A 24,502-nucleotide genomic window follows, 5' to 3' on the forward strand; every position below is an offset into this window, starting at 1 on the left:
CTAATAAGATTCACTCTGTAAATTATGGTGATAAAGCCTACAGGTGTTTTATAAACCTAGGTTTATCCTGCAGTAAGTAAAGATTTCCATGCATGTAGAACCTTACAAATTAAAATAAGGCAATCATTGTACAATATGTGACTCATTTGGGGTATTAAAAAATGCAACCACTATAAGGATTTTCAGAGGTCACAACAAACCTGACTCTTTGACAGATTCAGTCTTCGATAATTGTGTTTTTTTCTCTGATTGTATTAGCATTTCATCCTCCAGTGGTACTTCCTTTTCCTTGGCATTTTTGGGAACTGGGATACTTTCAAAATAGCCTGAGTTCAGCAATTTAGACAGTAGATCTTTCAAGTGTTTGTCTAAGAAAGAGTGATTAAGACTTAGTTGTCACATGACCTCACTGAAAATTACTGGGAAATCCTAATTTTATCCTAGTTGTAGTACATCGTTACAATAGTTTACATTGATGTACACAATACATCGTTACAATAGTTTACAACAGTTTACATTTTCATGGTACTGACTGGAGAACTTATCAGTACCGTGAAAAGTAAATATGCAGTCCATCTTTATTTTATGCTGAATCAATACGAATTTTAACAAGATCAGAATCTCAAAAGTTCAGCAAGTCACTTTAGTTTCTCTGGACCTCCATTTCCACCATTTGAAAAATGACTAAAAATCAGAGACCCTAATCCAATATGTCACAAAAGCATACATCTATTCTCTGAGATGAGAAATAAATCATTTTTCCTATCTGCTCTCAAGACATCACAACTAGCAACCACTCTATCTTCCCCAAATAATTAAGGCTTTAGAGAAGTAAAAGTCAGTTCCTCAAAATCTATCTATTAGGTTGGGTTAGAAAGTCCTATATTGGACAATCTCTATTAGATTACTAATATTATTCATCTATTTTAGAAAACCCTATCTTGTACAAACTCTGAAGTATTTTTAAACTACAAAATTCCATCATGAAGATTTTACTCGAGTTACGCTGTTTGTCATTCCTACCACCTGACCATTTGATGATCAAGAAAAACCTTAAAATGATGCTGAAGTCACTACACTACAAATAGGTCTAAAGTCATTTTATTTGAATATCCATTAAAAACATAATCCCAAACTAAGCAGAGTTTCCGTACTTCATTTGAGTATATTATTCCTTTCATAGGAGTACTATGACATAGATTTTGTCTTTAAAAAAAAAATCAGCTTTCAGATATAATTTACAGGCAAAATTATCCTATCTTAACTGTACAGTTTTAACAGATATTTAGTTGTGTTACCACCAGAATCATGATACAGAGGATTTTCATCAACCCAAGAAGTTCCTTACTACCCCTTTTGCAATTAATCTCCTCCCCTGACCCCCTGAAAACCAATAACCTGCTATCATTCCATTATGTCTTTTTTAGAATTTCATATAAGTGAAATCATACAATATGCACTCATTTTATGTCTGGCTTCTTTCACTCAGCATAATTATTTTGAGATTCATCCATGTTGTTACATGTATCAACAGCTCTGTCCCTTTTTTATTGGTGAGTAGATTCCACCGTATGGGTATACCACATTTTATCGATTTATCAGCTGAATAAAGCTAATATGAACATTCATGTACAAGTACTTACATGAACACGTCTTCATTTATCTTAGGTACTAGAAGACCAATTGCTTCGTGTTATAAGTGTGTGCTTCATTTTATTAAAATACTGCCAAACTATTTTCTAAACTCATTTTGCATTCTAACCAAGAAATAAACTTTTAATTTTGATTTAAACTTGAACGAACTTAGAAATCTTAAGATAGTTACAGATACTTGGATTTTTTTTTTTTCAACGAAGCAATCACTGGTAACAAAAATATTTACTACCTTCTAGTGAGTTTTCATTACTCTAAGCTAGTACACAAAGCTATGTACTTCATGTCCAGTCATTTGTATTTGGTCATTTGGCCAAAATCTATTTAGCAAGCCAAAAGAACTGTCTTTCCACAGACCACTTCCGGATCAATAGACAACAATGTTTCAATAGACTATAAAACCATTCATACATTCTTAGGCTGATCTAGTAGATAAGCCTCGATTATTAACACTGTGTGAACTTAAGATTCTTAAATAGAACAGGTACTACCACACAGAATAGAAAACTGAACCCCAAAATGATCAAGCTAGTGTTGAAGCCAGCACTTAGCTCTATTTCCAAATCATATTGACTTGCCACTTCAAAACTCTCCCTGAATTCCATTTTAGTGACTAGGGTTATACAATAGCTGCTTTTAACAGAACTAAACAAAGGGATCATTCTCCCAATGAATATACTATTGTCAGACATGTAAGTTCTGATGGACTGACACAGTTTAGACCCTCAATATCATACTAAACTTCTAGACATAAAGTTTAGTATTTACTGCATAAGTCCAGAGTAGAGAAAACTCACATGTCGTTCCTACCACTGCTTTCTCACTACCTTCCAAAAGGTCCCAAAAGTACAAGGATGACTGCTCCATCTGGTCTTCAACACTGACAAGGAAAAGCAGCAGCAGAACAAAGTGGCTTTAGAAGTACATATATATGGAGCAGCACAATTTATGCAATATAACCCATTAACAGACAAGACATTCAAATGTTAATTTTGTCTTTTTGCTCTTTGGAAATAAAAAAAATTGAAATGTATACACGGTGACTAAATGCCTGCTCAAGGATTTCAAATGTGAAAATTTTTCCTTAAAACAACTAAAATATGGATTTTAGCAAATAAAACTATTAAAGAATAGACCAAAAAGAGTTTAAAGCTGCCAATGTAGTATCATTAGTTCAGGTGTATGCCCTAGATAAAAGAACACTGGAATAGAAATATTAAGAGCCACATTTGACTTTTAAAGAAAGCAGCTTATTTAACAAGTTATGTTTTGCTTACATTTCATATATTAAAGTGAAGCTACATTCCCTGAACCCACAAAAGCAAAGAAAGCAATGTACAGATGATGATGATGGAGTAGACTATCAGCATGAGAATTTAAAAATATATGGCTATACATAGGCAATTAAGAGTTCTATTAGGTTTCTCTCTGATCAGAGACTGACTTCTAGTAACTGTTGAAATCTGACTGTACTTTAGTATGGCTAACAAATACAAAGCTGGAATAGCCTGCATCTAACAAAGCAAGAGCAAAGCATCTGTCCCCTAGCTGATTTACTCCATCAAAACAAAAAGAGCAGTGGATCACTGTGAGGGAAAAAAATCAGACAGCCCCAATTTGCAGGCTTTATGTTTTAAACTATCAAATGTATTTCTCACTAGTTATTCACAGCATAATAAGAACACCAAATAATTCTTACTTTGAAAGTTTAATGATACCGGCCACATTAAATATTATTTACCTCTACTTAAGTATAGCAGAAGAAAGAAGGCAACTCTGAAAAAATTATTTTAAAAGTTTTAGAAATAGATATAATATTATACTTGTACAGGATTAAAATTTGATGCTCAGACATTTTTTTAAAAATCAGTATTACAATAAAGAAGCATGTTAATGAGACCATTCAAATTCACTTTCCTTTCAGACAATCTGTCAACCCTGTCAGAGTCTGGGCCAGCCAAAGTTTCCATATTGAATCAAATTAATACTTTCTTAATTTCTCTCTCCCCCTCTCTAACACACGCGCACACACACACACACTGCTAAAAAGCTAAAGTGTCAAGCGCTTCATTTCAGGAAAATCTTTTCATTAGCTTACCTCAGACTTTCATTTCTTTCAGGGCAGGTCAGTTTTGAAAACTTAATGAGGTAGTCAAGTTCTTTTGAAGGCAAATACACTGCACCATTCAAACCCCCTTTGAAGTCTTTTTGTACGTGTTCCTGTGTCAAGTTCTGCAATACATACTGAACTTGAAGTATAGTTCGAAGCTTTTTCTTCTCAGCCTCAAGTTTTAGCATGTGCTCCCTTCTCTGCGCCTTCTTCTGCGCTTTTAGTAGCTGTTAAAACAAATGGCTAATTAAGGGTAACAATTCTCTACCATCCCATGTTAGAAATACGTGTTCTACAAAGTCTAAACCCAAATAGCTGAGATTAGATGATAAATCTTATGACTGTCAAACTATCAGTTTAGTCTGTCTCCTTTTTGAGCTAAAGAAGTCAATGAGTAATAAACTGGTTTGTCTCAGGTAACTGGAGCCAAGGGGGTCAAATATCTGACTCCCAAATCCAGGATATGTCTAGTACTGCTAATATCACCATGATGAGCAGTGAAGTACCAATCACTGACGTCCATATTCATTTCAACATTTTACTCTTTCACGTTTATGTATATCAGTCCTTTTTGGATCTTTTAGGATTTTTATTTTCATTTCATATTCCAGGGGAAAATATATTTGAACTAAAAAGGTCAATTTTCAATCAACCAAAGACGACTGGCTAAAGCATAAGGAACTGAAAAGCTAACGGACATAAAATGTCTTCCAAGTGTAATGCCAAAGATCAGCCACAGCAAACATGCTATTTTTGTTTAAGAAGTAAAATTAAAAAATTTTTAAATAATAATTTGCCCTGTCAGTCTGGACCGAGCTATATCCTCCAATATTTAGCTGACAAAACAGATATAGAAAATAAATGGAGCTTAAGTTTTCCCTCAGGCCAGGCACAATGGTACACACCTGTAATCCTAGCCCTTTGGGAGGCCGAGGAGGGTGAATCACTTGACCCCAGGAATTCAAGACCAGCCTGGGCAACATGGCAAAACCCCATCTCTACAAAAAATACAAAAATTATCTGGGCATGGTGGTGTGTGTCTGTAGTCTCAGCTACTCAGGAGGCTGTGGTAGACAGATCGCTTGAGCCCAGGAGGTCAAGGCTGCAGTGAGCGGTGACGGTGCTACTACACTCCAGCCTGGGCAACAAAGTGAGATCCTGTCCCCCACCAAAAAAAAAAAAAAAAAAAGTTTCCCCTCCAACAATGTGTGTATATAGATTGAGCAGCCCTAGATCTACTCTAAAGCTTAGAACTATAACACCTTGAAGTCTGACATAATGTTCATGGGTCCCAGAAAGGACTTGCCATTTAACTAAAAAGTACTATTCTGGACTTGCCATTTAACTAAAAAGTACTATCTCTTTCCATTAAGAAACCTAAAAAGTCTTTTCCCTCCATAGTTTTTCTGATTGTAACGTTTCCGTCATATTGGATATTTCGCAAGGTATGAAGATTAAAATACAAAAAAAAAAAAAAAAAAACTAAGATTTTTTTCTATAGACGGGTCAAAGTACTTTGATATAGCATCAATATTTTAAATTACATAAAAGAGATGTTCATAAATCCTAACACATTAAAATTAGGGGGGGAAATCTCATGAAAAAGATTCACTGTGGCATAATTAATCCCTTCCTAGGGGATGTGGAAGCAACTTTTGATTTGTGCTACTGCTAGGGGCAGAAAGATAGTAAGTGAAGATAAAATTTTGAGAATGAGAAATAGACTGGTTGAAGGTTGCATGAGCAAGCACATTTTCTCAGATGGGAAAGGCTCAGTAAGGCTTTTTCCAAGACCTCAGTATAGACTGCATCAATAACACCAAAACTATAGGATTCTCTGATCCTGCTTGAGAGAAGGAAAGAGGATGGAGGTGGCACTCCTAGCTCTCCAAGACACTGGGATTCTCTTGGACAGAGTTTCATCATGGTATAAGCAAAAGCAACTGATTCGCAGGGCATCTTCAGACAATTATACCACATGATTATCTCAGATTTATCTTTGGCCAGTCTCCCAAGGTAGGACTGGGTGGTCGTATGGGCTCATGCCACCTTGAACTTCCCCTATCAAAGTATTTTTGGGTTTTTTGTTTGTTTTTGAGACAGAGTGTCATTATGCCATCCAGCCTGGGGTGCAGTGGCACAACCAAGGTTCACTGCAGCTTCGACCTCTTGTGCTCAAGTAATCCTCCCACCTCAGCCTCCTGAATAGCTGGAACCACAGGTACATGTCACCATACCTGGCTAATTGTTTTTTTTATTTTTTATTTTTATAGAGATGAAGTCTCCCTATGTTGCCCAGGCTGGTCTCGAACTCCTGAACTCAAGCAATCCTCCTCCCAAAGGGCTAGGGTTACAGACGTAAGCCACCATCCCTGGCTATTTTTTATTTATCTGTGTCCACGATGACAGGGACTACATCTACTGTTCACCAATATTCACTGATGCTCAGCACAGAGTCTGACAAATATGAGGGCCTCAAATTTTTGTTGAATAAAATCAAGTAACAAGAAAGTCTCCCAGATCACAATCAGGTGTCATGAAAAGCCACGGACGAGAGCCAATTTCTCCTTCTTTAGATGAAAATTAGAAAGGTAAGTTACATTGTTCTCTTTTTCCAGTTAAGGACCAGTTTGGAAAGGAAAACAGAAGTAAACCACTCTTAATCAGTAGTACGATAAAACTGGTAACTTGGTTTTCTGTGTGTGTGTGTGTTTTTTTTTTGAGACGGAGTCTCACTCTGTCACCCAGGCCAGAGTGCAGTGGCGCGATCTCAGCTCACTGCAAGCTCTGCCTCCTGGGTTCATGCCATTCTCCTGCCTCAGCCTCCCGAGTAGCTGGGACTACAGGCGCCCACCGCCACGCCCAGCTAATTTTTTGTATTTTTAGTGGAGTCACGGTTTCACCATGTTAGCCAGGATGGTCTGGATCTCCTGACTTCGTGATCCTCCTGCCTCAGCCTCCCAAAGTGCTGGGATTACAGGCGTGAGCCACTGCGCCTGGCCAATAAAATTGGTTTTCTTAATCAAGACTCAGAATGATGAATCCCTACCAGGGGACAAAACTCATGAGGACAAAGCAGAATGTGACAAGGTCGAAAAGAAGGACTTCCAACTTTACTTTGAAGGGAAAAAAGAAAACATTCCACAAACTGCAAAACTGGCTATCATAGAACATGTCTGACAAAAGAAAAACTTAAAAGAGGAGCCCAAAAATTACCACAAAAAAAAAAAAACTCAAAAGTACTGCCAAGCACCTTTTAGGGTCTTGATTCAGTAAGACAACCTCCAAAGTACTTTCTCATGTCACCTAAAATGAAAGTAAATCTCAAACACAGGCAAGTAAAAATAATTTCATGGATATTAACAAAATTTGGTGAGTTGGGAGCCACCTCTAGACTACAGCAGAAACACACACACACACACACACACACACACAAGACACTATCTTCATGGTATAGAGAAAAAGTACCTAGGGCCATATCTTGGCTCTACCACTTACTGGCCATATGACTTTGAATAAGTTCCTTTTACTTAAATGTAAAACCTGAAACTATAAAAACCCTGTAAGATAACCTAGAAAATACCACTCTGAATATAGGAACTGGCAAAGATTTCGTAACAAATATGCCAAAAGTAATCACAACAAAAGCAAAAACTGACAAGTTAGATCTAATTAAACTTAAGAACTTCTATACAACAAAAGAAACCATGAACAGAGTAAACAGACAACCTACAGAACGGGAGAAAACTTCTGCAAACTATGCATCTGACAAAGATCTAATATCCAGTATCTATAAGGAAGTTAAATAAATTTATAAGAAAAATAAACATTAAAAAATGGGTAAAGGACATAAATAGATACTTTTCAAAAGAAGACATACATGTGGCCAAAAAGCATATGAAAAAAAGCTCAACATCACTGATCATTAGAAAAATGCAAATGAAAACCACAATGAGATGCCATCTCACACCAGTCAGAATGGCTATTGTTAAAAAATTTAAAAATGACAGATGCTGGCAAGGTTGCAGAGAAAAGGGAATGCTTACATAATGTTGATAAGAGTGTAAATTAGTTCAACCATTGTGAAAAGCAGTGTGGCGATTCCTCAAAGAGCTAAAACCAGAACCACCATTTGACCCAACAATCCCATTACTGGGTATACATCCAAAGGAATATAAATCATTCTACCATACACGCGTATGTTCATTACAGCACTATTCCCAATAGCAAAGACATGGAATCAATCTAAATGCCCATCAATGATAGACTAGATAAAGAAAACGTGGTACATATACACCATGGAATACCATGCAGTCATAAAAAAAGAACAAGATCATGTCCTTTCCAGGAACATGGATGGAGTTGGAGGCTATTATCCTTCGCAAACTAACACAGGAATAGAAACCAAATACCACATGTTCTCATGTATAAGTGGGGGCTAAATAATGAGAACACATGGACACATATAGGGGAACAACACACACTGGAGCCACTTGAGGGTGAAGGTAAAAGGAGGGATAGGATTAGAAAAAATAACTATTAGGTACAAGGCTTAGTACCTGGGTGACAAAATAATCTAAACAACAAATCCCCATGACGTGAGTTTACCTTTATAACAAACCTGCACATATACCCCTAAACCTAAAATAAAAGTTTTCTTAAAAAGAAGAATAAGTCGCGCATGTAATCCCAGCTACTTGGGAGGCTGAGGCAGAAGAATCGCATGAACCCAGAAGGCGGAGGTTGCAGTGAGCCGAGATTGCGCCATTGCACTCCAGCTTGGGCGACAGGACGAGACTCCGTCTCAAAAAAGAAAAAAAAAAAAAAAAAGATTCCTGATGTGTAAAATCGGACTATTTACAGCAACTTCCCAGACTATTGTAAAAATCAAGTGGAACCACATAGGTGCCTGGTACAAGGTAGGCATCGTTTAAACATTTTTAATCTAAAAAGAAAAGAATACATTAGAAAAATACAGACCTGAATGAAAAACTAAATTGTTATTGGGTAACTCTGAGTAAAGACAGAAGACAGAAAATTTTAAACATCATAAAAGTATACTTCTAACTATATTTGTAATCCTTCTTAGCCAAGAATTAAGATGGTAAATGTCTCCAGCCTAAAATAATTTTTTTGATTCCAGAGGAATGGAGAAGAGAATTTTAGTTCACTATAAAGAAAAATAGGCCAGGGCGATTGCTCACATCTGTAATCCCAGCATTTTGGGAGGCCAAGGCAGGAAGATCCCTTTAGTCCAGGATTATAAGCCTGCAGTGAACTACGATCACACCACTGCATCCAGGCTGGGTGAGAGAGCGAGACCTTGTCTCTAAAATACAATAAAAAACATATATAATTTTTTTAAATGAAAATATCCAAAAAAATAGAAGAGATTATCTTATGAGGCATGCTCTCCACTCCAGGAATGAATTTATTTAAAGATTTCTGCAATTGTTGGAACATGACCTTTAAAGGATCTTCTAATGCTAAGATTTGAAAAAGTAAAGAATACTTCATTGAGAAGTGTTTAAGACTTCATATTACTGATTAAATTTGTCAGAGATAAAAGTGTGAACTACCAACATAGAGAACCTAACAAGTAGTGGGGCCAGATTTAACTCTATTTAATGTGAGTCATTAATTTTCCCATTAATAATTTTCATGCTTTCAAGACTACCAACTCTGGCGTCTCGTATGTTAAATAATGTGAAAGAAGCCTATCTTATATAAATTTACAAGCCTATATTCTAAAATATCTTTAATAAATATACCTTGTCAAAAGTTTGATTCCCTTTCTCAATGATTTCTATAATTCTATAATTAAATAACATACATTAGATAACTAATGCTTTATTCACAATGTCTCATATTCAGATGCCATTTGTGTTCTCCCTTGAGACTACAGAAATCTGAAAAAAAACTAGTTCTCCAACAGTTATCCTCAACCCTCCATCCCAATAAAATATCAGCAGAAATTAGATGAAGAATAACCAAACACCATTATTAGACACTGACACACTTGACATTTTCTCCAAGATCAATGGTTAAAACTGGTTTCAGGAAAAGCAAAGAAAACATACTCACATCTAGGCTCAACCCAGAAAAGGTTTTCTGAAGCTCCTTGGCAAATTCCAAATTATGCAGCACTTCTTCATATTTCTCTACTGCTTCCTACCAAATAGGATAAGAAAACATCAATTTTGTGACTGTTTAAGTATAAATATGTGAAAATAAGTGTTTCTTAAACACAGAAGAGGTTTAAGACCTTATCGCTATTTACTATACATACACAAAAAAGTACTTGCCTAAAGAAAAAGAAGAGTATTAATACAAGTTATATTAAGTTGCATTTAAAAATTCAATTCTAATGCCAGAAATTCAATTTTTATATTAGAAATGAGTCCCAATTTTACCCCTATAAAGTCTAAGATCAGAAAGGCCTGTTGGTTTTAATAGCACTGAGCCAATAGGATTTCTCTGTTAATATTCATTCACTACTCAAACATATTACACAAATAGCACAGTGAGTATCAAACAGATGAACAACCAACTTCAAGACATTTATAATATGGTGGAAAGACTTAGAATAATTACCTATAACAGACAAAAATAAATATTATAACCAACAATATGCAATGTCCTACAGGAAATTTAAAGGAGCAAAAATTTTTTTAAAGATTTCCCAGATGAGCAACACTGACAGAAAAGAGGGGGGGCATTTCATGGGACTTTAACTCAAATCTATATGGAAAGAGAAAGGACCAATCTGAAACAGAACAAGGTGGAGAACCTGCACAACCAGATACATATTATAAAGCCTCAGTAATTAAAATAGTAAAGTATTACACTCCAAGGTATCTACCCAAAAGAAATGAAAACATGTCCACATAAAGACTTGTATATAAATGTATACAGCAGCGTAATATCCCAAAATGAAAACAATCCAAATATCCAGCAACTGGTAAGTGGATAAACAAAATGGGTACACATATACAATGGAATACTAGTCAGCAACAGAAAAAAATGAAATACTGGTATATGCTATATAACATGGATAAACCTCAAAAATATTATGCTAAGTAAAAGAAGCAAGATGCCGAAGACTATTTTACGTGAAATGTCCAGAAAAGACAAATTTATAAAGCTAGAAAGTAAATCAGAGCACAAAAGAGAACCTTGAGGGGATGATAGGAATACTCTACAATGAGACTGTGCTAACAAGCTCGATAACTCTACAAATTTACTATAAACAAATGTATGCTTAGAATGGGTTTACTTTGTGTTAAGTACATTATACCTCAATAATGTTGAAAAAATAGACTAATATTAAGTCTTTATAAAACTATAGAATAGGCCTTCCTATGTAATAATACCAGTATTAGTATAAATTGGTACAATAATTTTGGAAAACAGTTCAGTATTTTCACCTATGAAGTTAATCATAAGCATGTCCTACAGCCTAATGATATACCCTGAAAAAAAAAAATCTTACCCCTGATTCTCAGTAACACCTAAAATACTCCTCAAAGTAAAATTCTTCATAGCGACGACCAAAAAAAAAAAAAAAAAAAACCTCAAGCATCCATCTATTTACAGACTAAAATTAAGTAGAGAGAACCAAATAAAATACAGGCACTTGCATTGATATAAAACACTAAATATAATGAGTGAAAAAAGCAAACTGCAGAACATATAGCATGATACCACTTACTATAACGTACAAAAAAAGCAACTCTAACAGGGCAGCCAAAAAAAAAAAAAAAAAGCTCTTAAAAGCAAGGGAAAACTTCAGGGTCATGGGGTCATGGTTACAGGAAACAGAAGTACCACACTAGAAAGGAGCCCCAACACTGTTAGAAACATACTATTTGAGTTGAGAGTTGGGTTCTGGTGCTTGCTTTATTATGTGTTATAACTTACATGGAATATATTGTTTCAGCCATATATTTTATAATAAAAAGGTATAGAAGTCTTCCTGCTACAGAAACAAGAATGAGCAGATAACATTACCAGGATATGCAGTCCTCAGAGGGATGTAAAACTATAAAGAAATATTCCTCCATATCTACTCCCAAATGTTATTAACTTTGACTCAAGAAAAGCAGCATCAGCTGGGAACTACAACTTTCCATCATCTAATGTAGACCTATCCTTTCATTTTTCCTTTCTTTACTAAGTGAAGAAGGTATCCCCTTGCCACCCCCACTTCTACCTGTGCCCTGGATCCTACTGAACTCTGCCTTCATACAAAACTTTCCTTTAGGATTCCCCCTTTAAGGTCTTCTAACAGAGAGCTGCTCCCTCTCTATTGATGCTTAAGTCATCATTTTACAAGTTCATGTCATCCCCAATCTAAACAAGAAAAATTAATTCTTCTGTGACAACTACTTCCCTCCAGCATTACACAAATTCAAATGTGTTTTCAGTCTCCAGTTCTTCAGACCTCATCAACCTGCATTCCATTTCCACCAAAACTGTTTTAGCTGAAGTTAGCAATTGTCGGTGTCATCCTTTAAAGCTATACATCTTTTATAGCTCTCATTTTGGTTGACTTAGCAGCAGCCTTCAACAAGAAGGCACACTCCTGCTCTACAGACATTTCTTGTTTTTCCTAACACTAAACTTCCATTTTTCCAGCTGCTTATTTACTAGCAATTTTTCCATTAGCTTCTCTCACCTGTTTTTAGCACCTGTAAAATAGGAGTAATAGAATCTACCTCACAAAGATGCTGCACAATCTAAATGATTGCATATGTATAAAACACTCAAATGATGCCTGATTCTAGTAAGTACACCGTATTTTTAGCCATTATTTTCCAAACATTAAATGTCAGAGTTCCTCAGGATTCTGTCCTAGGCTTCTCTACTCTGCTTTCTATACTCTCACTTTCTATACTTTCTATACTCTCATCTCCTCTAATGGTTCCAAGTAGTGGTCATACAGGTGATATTTCTATTGGCTAAACTTCTCCATGCTCCAGACCCATTTACCTTAACACCTGGTACCAGACACTGATGTCTCCCAGGCACATTAAAACCAACAGTACAAAATTGAGCTCTTCATCCTACTCCATCCTCCCAAAACCTCCTTCTGCCCCAGTGGTCCCTTGTTTAATAAATGATTTTGCCATCCATCCATTGTTCAAGCAAGAAACCTGAAACTACTCTCAGCTCTACCCTCTACTCCTACATCCAGTTACCAAGCCATGCTGATTTTACCTCTCAAATCCAGCTACTCGATTCAAGTCCCTCTGCCACTGCCTTAGTAGGGCTCCCATAATCATTCACCTAGACTACAGGCAACTCTTTTCTAATTTCCTTACATCCATACGCCATCTCCAAACCATACTTCACACTGCAATCAAAGTGATTTTTTTAACTAAAAATCTGTAGTTGTTCCCTGCTTAAATATATCTGTACCATTTCTGATGTCTCTGGGAAAAAGTAATTTTCAAATGGTGCACAAAGACCTACCCCCTCCAGCTTCATCACCCATCCACATGACCTTTACAGTTTTTGAAAAAGGCTCTTTGTAAAAAACCAAAAATCTGTTCCTTCTCAGAGCCTTTACACATGCAAGCATCTGCCTAGCCTTCTGTTCTTCTTCCTCCCTCCCCCCTTTCACTGGCTAAATCTCATTCATATTTTAGGTCTTAACTAAAGTTCTTCCTTTCTTACGGAAGCTGGCCTTAACTCTCTAGACTAGGATGGATCCTGCATTACAATCTCTTTTCATCCTGTACTTCACCTTCTTAACATCCATCATATCTGTATTTGCTTATTCCCCACTCTCTTCCCCATTACATTATAGACTCCATGTGGTAATGATCACATTTGTCCCCTAGGTATTATAACCCTAATGTTAAGTACAGCACCTCCTAGAGTAGATAATATATCTTGTTGAACGAATAAAAGATAGTTCAGATGATCTTAGAGAGCATCAGATATGCTCAAGATTCTGAACAATTTAAAACGTTTGAAAGAAATCATATACTGAGAGCTGTTTCAAGAAAAGGACACCACAGACAATAGGACTGGTGAATTGAAGGTAGGATCTCAAGACAAGGATATCAACTAGGAAGCATATGTAAAGTTTAGGTGGCTTGCCTTGACTAGGCCAATAGCAATGGAATTACAAAAGAGGGAAGATTCTATATTATTTCTTGAGTTTACTATAGATGTATTAAATATAACACAGGATCACAGTTCAGCAACAAAAAAAAGGATACCAAATTCTAACTCTTTAACAATAAAAACTTCAGCAGAACCAGAGATATCAAGTTCCCCTTGCCTATTGCTGGAGAATTCACTTGAATCTCAGCTCTCCATTTCAAATCCAGATCTGAACCAAACATGCTGAAGTTATAAATGTAACAATTTAAATCATTCAAATTATAAAGTTACATTAAATTATTACAAGTTAAAGTGACTCCAAAAACAACTTCATTAGACATTCTTTCTATTATTTGAAAAGAGAAACCTATGTTACCAATTTAACATAAACCTTATGTAGCTTAGCCTTGACAGATCCCTTAAGAGTTACTACTTCAAAGAGCCTGCAAGAGCCATATAGAACATTACAAGTTTTATTTATATTATTATAAGTACCTGTTGAGTTAAAAAAGCAAATCAAACTAAAGTTATAAAACTTATCACAAATAATACTGAAAATACAATATCAAACCAAATACGACTGAACCAGTGCTTGAAGGAAAATTCAGTCTTCAAGAAATTTTAGAAAATTTTCACAATTTGAAAAGCAAATAACCAAAAAACAAAAAAGCAGTAACATTTTTAAAAAGTGGAATAAAGTCCAAAGCTGATTTTGGGTGGCGGGGAGGAATATACCCCTAGATAATATAAGAGTAAACTGAGGAAATAAAATCACACAAAACTAGAAAATTACAACAGAAACAGGCTGTATTACACTTTTATTAAAAACTACTTGGCCCTAATCTATGCAAATGAATTTTAAAAACTGAATAAAACAGGTGATTTTCAATGAGAAGTTTTAAAAACTGATGCCAAAAGAAATCTAAACAAAATCAATTTCCAAAGAAAAAAATATAGAATATTTTCAAAGAGCTCCCTCCCCAAAGAGAACCAGGCACAGACGGTTTCACACAATAATCCAACCAAACTTTAAAGACTATGTATAGTAGAAACACTGCCACAGTATTAAAACAACAACGAAAGAAGTGGTGAGTGAAGAGATGGAGCACAGAGAATTTTTAGGGCAGTGAAACTATTCTGTATGGCATTACAATGGTGGATCCATTTGCATTTAACAAAACCCATAGAGCTGGGTGCTGTGACTCACGCCTGTAATCCCAGCTACTCAGGAGGCTAAGAGGGTCGCTTGAGCCCAAGAGTTCAAGGCTGCAATGAGCTATGAGATTGTGCCATTGTACTCCAGTCTGGTGAGAGAGAGACCCTGTCTCTTAAAAACAAACACATACCAACAAAAACCACAGAATGTACAGCATCAAGAGTGAACCCTAAGGTAAACTCTAAACTACGAACTTTGGGTGATGATGATAATGCATCAACGTAGATTCATAGAAAGTAAAACATGTATTTCTCTGATGAGAGATGTTTACAGTGGAAGAGGTTGAGCTTGTGGGGGGTGAAAGTGCTACTCCAGTGAATGCATGAATAATAAGCAAACAAATGCTATTGCTGATGTGCACAAGATTTGAGTGGTATTCCCTTAAGTCAAAACCTAGTCGAGAACAAGACCCTAACTCTCTTTTATTCGGTGAAGGCTGAGAGAGTGAGGAAGCTGCAGAAGAAAAATTGGGAGCTAGCGGAAGCTGGTTAATGAGGTTTAAGGAAAGAAGCCATCTCCATCACATAAAAGAACAAGATGAAGCAACAAGGGCTAATGTAGAAGCTGCATCAAGTTAGCCAGAAAATCTAGCTAAAAGCTCACTACACTAAACAACAGAGTTTTAATGTAGACGCAAGAGTCTTCTATTGGAAGAAGGTGCCATCTAGGACTTCCATAACTAGAGATAAGAAGTCAATGCCTGGCTTCAAAGCTTCAAAAGACATGCTGACTCTCTTGCTAGGGTCTAATGCAGCTGATGACTTTAAGTTAAGGCCAATACTCATTTACAATTCTGAAAATCCTAGGACCCTGAAGAATTATGCTAAGTCTACTCTGTGCTTTACAAACAAAATAACAAAGCCTGGATGATAGCACACCTTCTTACAGCACTGTTGACTGAATATTTTAAGCCCACTGTTGAGACCTACTGTTCAGAAAAAGAAGATTTCTTTCAAAATATTACTGCTCATTGACAATGCACCTTGTCACCCAAGAGCTGTGACGGAAATATACAAAGGAATCAATGTTGTTTTCATGTCTGATTAACATAACATACATTCCACGGTCCATGGATCAAGGAGTAATTTTGACTTTCATGTCTTAAGATATACATTGGTCCGGGTGTGGTGGCTCATGCCTGTAATCCCAGCACTTTGGGAGGCCAAGGCAGGCAGATCACCTGAGGTCGGGATTTCAAGACCAGCCTGACCAACATGGAGAAACCCCGTCTTTACTAAAAACACAAAATTAGCTGGGCATGGTGGTGCATGCCTGTAATCCTAGCTACTCAGGAGGCTGAGGCAGGAGAATCGCTTGAACCTGGGAGGCAGAGGCTGCGGTGAGCCGAGATCGTGCCATTGTACTCCAGCCTGGGTAACAAGAGCGAAACTCCTTATCAGAAAAAAAAAAGGAAAGAAATACATTTTGAGAAGGCTATAGCTGCCATAGATAGTGATTCATCTAACAGATCTGGGCAAAATAAATTGAAAAGTTTCTGGAAAAGATTCCCCACATTCTAGATGTCATTAAGAACATTTGTGGTTCATGGGAGGATGTCAAAATATCAACATGAACAGGAGTTTGGAAAAAGCTGACTCTAACACTCACACATGACTCTGAGGGGGTTCAGAACTTCAGCAGAGGAAGTAACTGCACATGTGGTGAAAATAGCAAGAGAACTAGAAGTAGAGCCTGAAGATATGACTAATTGCTGCAATCTCAGGATAAACTTTTAATAGATGACGAGTTGCTTCTTATGAATGAGCAAAGAAAGTGATTTCTTGAGATAGACTCTACTGGTAAAGATATTATGAACATTGTTGAAATGACAACAAAACCTTTAGAATTTTACATAAACTTATAGTTGATAAAGCAGCAGCAGCAGGGTTCAGAAGACTGACTCCAATTTTGAAAAAAGTCCTACTGTGGGTAAAATCCCATCTCACAGCATCACACACTACAGAGACATCTTTCATGGAAGAAAGAGTCCATCAACGTGGCTAATTTTACTGTTGTTTTCTTTTAAGAAACTGCCACAGCCACTCCAACCTTCAGCAACCACCACCCTGATCTATCATCAGTAATCAACACTGAGGTAACACCCTCGTCAACCAGCAAAAAGATTACAACTCCCTGAAGGCTCAGACGATTATTAGCATTTCTTAGCAATAATTTTTAATCAAGGTGTGTACTTTCTTTTTGACACAGTGCTACTGCACACTGAAGAGACTACAGTATAGGACAAACATAACTTTTACGTGCACTGGGAAACCAAAAAATTTGTGTGACCTCCTTTTTGCAATCTTCACTTTATCGTGGTGGTCTGAAACAGAACCCACAATATCTCTGAGGTATGCCTATACTGGTAACAGTTCTCTGAAGATCTATTTTTTTCCTTCTGACTTACCTGCATTTTCTAAATTTTGAGGTGTGATTTCTCAAAAGTAGCACCAACTACATGCTTACATCTAAAGACCTAACATTCATTTTATATTTAGTAAACCTACATGTAATAAATATTTTATATACCTACTACATGCTATATTCTACACACTAGGAATACAGCAACTAACAGACAAAATCCTTACTTTCATGGAACTTACATTGTAACAGTAGGAAAGAGACAAAATAAAACTTCATAGCTTGTCAGAGAAGTGCTAACTTCTATTAAGAAAAATTAAGCAAGGAAAGGAGCTAAGAAGTGTGAAAGGGGAAGTGGTAGTGAGGTGAGAGCAGATCTCACTGTGGGTACCTTCAAATAAAAAGATGGAAGAGGTTGGGAATTGAGCCATTGAAACATCTGGAGAAAGAGCATCCCAAGCAGTAGGAAGATCATGTGCAAAAAGCCCTGCAGAAGTGTGCCTGGGATATCCGAGGGGCAGCAAGGAGGCTAGGGTAGGTAGACTGGAGCTAGCGAGGGAAAGAGGAGCAGGTAATGGAGTCAAAATGTCAAAGGAAGTAGGAAGGATATTCTGTAGTGCTTTGTAGACACAGTAAGGACATTTTACCACCAGATGTGAACAAATGGGGACTTCTGAGCAGAGGAATAACCATCTTGATTTACATCAGAACAGGATCACTGAATTTACTACGTTGAACAGACTTGGAGAGGGCAGAAATAGAAAAACCTGTGAGGAAGAAGTAATTACTACTGTAGTAAGTAATGCAGATGAAAGATTATACAGCCTGGATGAAGATGGCAGAAATGGTCAGTTTCCTGATTTACCTTAAAGGAAGAAGTGAGCAGACTTGCTGATGAGCTGGACGTGAGCTATGAGGAAAAAGGAGATAAATTCTCCAAGATTTTTGGCAACTCCTTCTAGTTGATCAAGCCATCAACTCACACAGCTAAGATTAGAGGAGAAGCAGATTTTGGGGAACAGGGAAAAATTACAAAGTGTCAGATAGGCAAATGGACACAGAAATACTGAGTTCAGAAGACTGATCTGTTGGCAATATAAATTGGGCAGTTGTCAGCATATGACTCCAGATAACAAAGTTCATACATTTATTATAGAAGCAATATGTGGCTATAAAGACAGTAATGAAATATTAAGAATGAAGGTTGCCTGGCTGGAGCAATTAATATAGCATGTTCTTAACATTTCTTAGAGAGCTACCATGGGAATGATCAATCTCCAACCCCCTCTCCCCGACGTTTCTCAAAAATAAAGAACACAACTCTAACAGGACACTTTATTCAAGAATATTTACACACACAAAAAAAAGTTTTATCACTTTAAGAGTTACTGAACACACCATGACTTCAAAACAAAGCCACGCTGAAATGCTGCATGTCCAGCTAGGTCCTCTCCCCAGCTAAGTGAGCACACCATTCGCAGAGCTCACACAATTCGAATATGTGTCTCAGCAAAATTATAACTTACTACATCACAAAAATTCTGGGTCAGTGAAGAGGAGCCACTATGGAATGGGAAAAGTCCTTGAATGCCAGTATCTATGATGTATAGCCAAAAATTTTAGTTGAAAAACATAAAGACAAAAAGACCCACAAACAAGATCAAATAATTTTCAACTAAATGTGTCCCTTCTTAGCCAGGAGACATGATCAAGTCAAAATGGCAAACATCCACAAAGCACTGTTTCCTTTCCACATTGCAAACTCTCCTTCACAAATTACATAAAATTTGCAATTACCAGGTATATCATTGACAAGTTAACCAATGGAAAAAATGCAAGTAGCCTAATGTTTACAGTAAGTTTTTCTTTTTTTTAAAGGCCAGATATCTATCAGATAACATGTCTCCTGAGAGGCGACACGAAAATCCAGGATAGAAAAGTAGGAAGAGACCATGAAAGGAATTAAGGTGAGGCAGCTAGAGAAAACTAAGGTAAGCTACAGTAAATATTCTTTCACATTTTGGAGCACAAAGATGTCAGGTTTAGAATACACCAGTGAAGAGCTGAAAGAGTATGCCCTTCTCTTCACCTTCAGTCCACTCTGGCACGTAAGTTTAATTTAAATCTGTATGTTAACTCTTAGTGAGAGTCTACAATTTCACTCCTGTTTAACAATCTACACCCCCATGCATACTGTCTTCTAGTCAACAGAAAAGAAAGTCATATCTGAGATCTAACAGTAGAAACAACAAAGGCTTCTGAAACAGTTTTGAACAAACTGTGGATTTTAACTGTGTGTGTGTGCTATAAAGACTCTGGTCTCACTAAATCCATGTAGAGTTTTATTAAGAAAAGAAAACCAGCAAGTCTTACTAAAAGATCATAAGCCACTTACCAACTGGTCTGGATTAAGTTGCTCTCCACTTTTCAGGCGATCCTTATAATCTTCCAGTTTGAGCTACAAAAGAGAAACTTGTATCTACTATAGTCTGATATAAAATTCAGAAGCAAATAAACTAAATGCCAGACTTTGTCTCTAGGAAAACAAAGTCCTTGAAGCAAGCTATCAATCTGCAAGACTACCATTTTACTATAAGGCATGCGGCAACTGTAGATGAGTTCCAGTCAGGGGAGAAAAAATACACAGAATCACATGAGTCTAGAATTACAAAAGTTAAGCAGTAATAAAACTATTTTCTCCTAATGACTCTATTAATAACAAACTAGACTACTTAACCCAAGGGGACTTACCTAGTAAATCATATGTCCCCAACACAGTAGTTTCTCAACAGGGGACAATCATGTCCCCCAAAGATACCTGGCAATGTCTGGGGATATTTTTGGTTATCACAACTTGGGAGAGGGAGGGGGGTGAAGAGTGCTACTGGTATCTTGTCGTTAGAGGCCAGGGATGCTGCTAAGCATCTTAAAATGCACAGGACAGTCCTTTACAACAAGGAATTATCCAGTACAAATGTCAGTGGTGTAGAGGTTGAGAAGCCCTACTCTAATCTCATGCTTAAACTGTTAGTTCAGTTACCTGTTGAATTATGTGGCATTTTCCTAAAAGGAAACTCCTATTGGAAGTACAGAAACATAAAAGAATTCTTTTCTATCATTACAGTAGGCTCATCCTGAAGTTATTTTTCATATTATATTTGATACTTAAGGAAATTATGAAAAATAAATTGCATTTATTGGCCCCATAATAATGACATAAACCCACTAAGGTATTCTTTTTTTTTTTTTTTTGAGATGGAATCTCACTCTGTTGCCCAGGCTGGAGTGCAGTGTCGCGATCTTGGCACACTGCAACCTTCACCTCCCGGGTTCAAGCGACTCTCCTGCCTCAGCCACCTGAGTAGGTGGGATTACAAGCACCCCTGACCATGCCTGGCTAATTTTTTTTGTATTTTTAGTACAGACGGGGTTTCATGATGTTGGCCAGGTTGGTCTCGAACTCCTGACCTCAGGTGATCCACCTGCCTTGGCCTCCCAAGCGCAGGGATTACAGGTATGATCCACCACCAGGCCCGGCCCCACTATGGTATTCTAAAAGCACTTTTTAGGCTCCTCCTGTATTGGCTTTAGTGGCAAAAATCTTTCCCAGAAGGTTGAAGGAAGTACTGGTACTATCAGATAGGTATTCAAAATTAAAGAGCTACTACAGGTAAGCTAGAGAGCATACGTATACATATATGTAGGTCCTCCACCTGAGGGAGGCTCTGTCAACAGATCCTGCTTTGACCATTTATCATATTGATGGGGAATCTGTGCTGACCTGGCACTCACCTTATCACACTTGTGATCAACTGCATGCATTAAAAAGACAAATGGTGAGAGCCACAGAGAAGCTACTAGCAACTTGCCCTTTTTACTACTTTCTTAGCTTAAAAAAGAAAAGAAAAAAAGAAAAAAGAAAAGAAATAGAGTCAACCAGACTCTGAAGAGTCTCTTCACACCCCTCCATTAAAAGCAACTTTAAGGTTTCACTAGGTCTTGGCACAAAAGTATTTAAGAGCCCATAGGTCCAGACAGTTACTCAACCTCACCTGTCCAAAAGCAGAAGAGAATCATAATACGGCAAAGCAACGTGCAGTCTGTTTCACAGGCTACATGACTCAGGAAATGAGGAACGATTTAGATCTTTACAACAGCATTTTCTGTAGCTAGACTTAACTCCTGGGTCTCTTTACAAGGCTGACTACAACGCTTTCACCTAGCAATCTTAAATCCTCACTTAACAACACAAAAGTAAGTGGTAAAACATTTTCTAGTTCTACCACGGTTAAACCTTCCAATGACTGCAGCAGTAATACTGCAATATCAACTGCTGCTGAAAGTCACAAGGAAAACAAGCTAGAAAATCAGCTATTAACACATCTATGAAAAGAAACATTAATACTACATAAGGAATTAATCTGACCTAAAATAGCTAGCTCTTAAAGTATTTCAACAGCAGCATGCATAATAATTTTACTATGAAGAATATTTTTATTCAGTTGTTTTGACAAATGAAACAGAAAATGTTTAATACTTCCAACATGTAGCCTGCTTGTTTAAAGCAGCTAAACCTAAGATTAGTTAAATTTTTAGTAAAGAACACCTACGAGCTCTGAAAGAAAATTGTCAGCTCCTTAATCTTTTAAGATCACGCATATACAGAACTGGAAGAAAAAAAAAGTTACCTTCTTTTTCTCGATGTTTCTAATTTTGTGTTTAAGGCATATGAGTCCATTTTCAATATAGGTCTCATATGCTTGGGAAGGAGATGCAGCAGAACTCAGAGTAGACTGCAGGGGGCTCAAGGCCCGCTGGCTTTCCCCATGCTGACTGTGGTTCACTTGGGGCTTGGCTGACTTCATATTCCCCTCTCTTTCCTCCTCTGAATGGCCTGAAGGTGACTGGTAACCAAAAGGGGATGAAGAGAGTTGCACCATTGAAACAGATGAGGCTGAAGGAGGTGGGGGAAAGTTAAGTATAAAATTAGGACTAGAGGGACACAGCCAGGCAATAACTTCCCTGGAAAGTCTAGACCCCTCCCTTAAATTCTTTTCCACAGAAGTGAGCTCAAAACCCAGTGATGCTTCAGATACTGTACTTCCATACTACTTTTAAAGTAATTAGTGCCGCTAGCCAATAAGGATAGCCTTTACGTAGGCAAAATCTCCAATATAGAGGATGTTTCCAGAAATTCGATTTTCCACATAGGGAGGAAGAACTGCAATGGCTTCACAGCTCCTTTCCTCTCGTGAGGGCAGACCACATTCTAAATAATTCCCATGGACACGTGATGACACCAAAAGAATAAGCTTCCCACACCGGGACCTAAGGCAGCCACTCAAACCTCTTTACATGATCCTCACCACCAGCCCTAACCTCAATCCTGAACGTTTGAAAGAAAATCCCAAACTCACAACATTCTTTCATAGCTCTAAGTGACCCAGCAGCTTCTTGAACAAGAATGCTAACTTCCCCAACTGCTCTGGGGCCTACAAGGCAATCCATCACTACTGGACATTCGCAGCCAGGTACTCTCTCAACCTGCAGGAACTCCGCGTTGATTCTCGGTTGTTTGGTTTAGACTAGCCTGAAACTGTTTACAGCCAACCAGTTAAAGCTCGTTCTAGCGAGCCCTTCCCCTGCCCTAACCGGTGGCCTTTGCGCACTTAGGTATCCCTCCCTCGACCTCCAAGCACCCGCGGTATCCCTTTCTCCCCGCTTAGGAGCATCCCCAAAGCAAGGACAGAACAGGCCCCATGCACGCCAGCGAGCACCCCCTCAAGTCTCCGGGCGAGCCTGCGCGAAGAGCACCTCTCCCGAGCGGCCACGGAGAGCCCTGCAGGCACCGACCCCCACCCTTCCCACAGACGCCCCGGGGACGCAGAAGCCGCTTCTGCAAGGCCCCGGGGGAGGCTGACTTGGAGGAAAACGCACGGACCACGGCCCACGGGAGCCCCGCCCCGCCCAGGGGATACCAAGCCGCCCCTCCACCTCGCCGCGGCGCCGGCCGCCCAGACCTGCCCACCCTCGCCGGGTCGGCCGCCTCCCTCCGCCGCGCCGACCGAGGCCGCCGCAGCCGGACTTCACCTCCCCAGGCAGCCGAGGCCGCCGCTGCCGCAGCCCGGGCCCGCCTTCCAAAGCCGGCGGGAGGCAGGAGCGCTGCGGAGGTGGACCGGCGCCACCCCGCACTCGCGTCTCCTCCTCCTGTCTCCTCCCTCTCCCCTCCCGGTCCTCGCCCGCGGCCTCTGCGGCGCCAGGGACCCCGCCGACTCCGCCGCTCGCGCCCAGGCCCGCCCTCCGCGCCGCGCGTGGCTTTTGTAGGCCGCGCCCCGCCCCGGCTCGCTCCTCCCCCGGCCGCCCCGCCACCGCCTCCTTCCGGTGCCCCTTCCCGGCTGCAGCTGGCCGCCTGCGCCTATGGGGTGTTAGTTCCGGGCCCAGCTTGGGCTGGTGGGGTAGGTCGGGAGAGGGCGCGGTCTCACAGCCTTTGCGCAGATTGCGGGGCACCAGGTGGGGGCCCAGGCGACGCCGAACGCAGGCAGAGCGGAAACCGCGCAGCCCCGCTGGACCTCGCTGATTGCCGGCTGCACCGGTGGGTTCGCGACCTTGAACAGGTGACTCCAATAGCTCCAGGAGGGCAGCGCGCCCTTGGCGGAACTGCCAGATAAGCCGAGCTTGAGGCTGTCCTAGCCCAGTGGGCAATCGTGAAATGCAGAGGCGCCTTTGCCTCTCAGATAGCATCTTTCATAGTAGGATGGGGAATAAACACCGTTTCCTTACAGGAGAATCAGCCTGTAAGAGCAGAATGCCCCAAATCGACATTGCCATAAAAACGGAGTAGGTGACTTCGCAACCTGCAATAATAGGATTGAGTTTATTCAAGCTGTATTATTTGTTCATGTGAAACACATTTATTGACTGGCACGCAGAGAAAGCTGTAAAAAAATTTTGTAAGATTACATAAAATTAAGAGAAAAGTCTGGAAATACATAAAAGTTTATTAAGGAAAGGAAGGTCTGAGACCAAACAAGAAAAGCACACACACACAG

The 24,502-nt window shown here is 38.8% G+C and overlaps 1 protein-coding gene across 50 annotated transcripts in view; it reads right to left on the reverse strand.

The window, feature by feature from the left end:
- Positions 1–23,748, reverse strand: part of CAPRIN2 (caprin family member 2) — a 45,605-nt gene extending 21,857 nt beyond the window's left edge. For 24 of the 50 annotated variants that reach the window (XR_012420109.1, XR_012420110.1, XR_012420108.1 and 21 more), the window contains exons 1-7: positions 23,544–23,748; positions 22,142–22,407; positions 19,849–19,911; positions 9,848–9,934; positions 3,752–3,990; positions 2,451–2,533; positions 201–368 (exon numbers count right to left, since the gene is read on the reverse strand). Coding sequence is in view for 42 of the 50 variants with exons in the window: in XM_074006522.1 (XP_073862623.1) it covers positions 201–368; positions 2,451–2,533; positions 3,752–3,990; positions 9,848–9,934; positions 19,849–19,911; positions 22,142–22,393 (892 nt within the window). In the remaining 8 variants the exon portion in view is untranslated. The remainder of the gene's footprint in view (positions 1–200; positions 369–2,450; positions 2,534–3,751; positions 3,991–9,847; positions 9,935–19,848; positions 19,912–22,141; positions 22,408–23,543) is intronic. The other 26 variants (XR_012420112.1, XR_012420111.1, XM_074006523.1 and 23 more) reach the window with 3 other exon arrangements.
- Between the last annotated feature and the right edge of the window lie 754 nt (positions 23,749–24,502).

The sequence above is a fragment of the Macaca fascicularis genome, chromosome 11 (assembly GCF_037993035.2).
Source record: "Macaca fascicularis isolate 582-1 chromosome 11, T2T-MFA8v1.1".
Classification (NCBI taxonomy): Eukaryota; Metazoa; Chordata; class Mammalia; order Primates; family Cercopithecidae; genus Macaca; species Macaca fascicularis.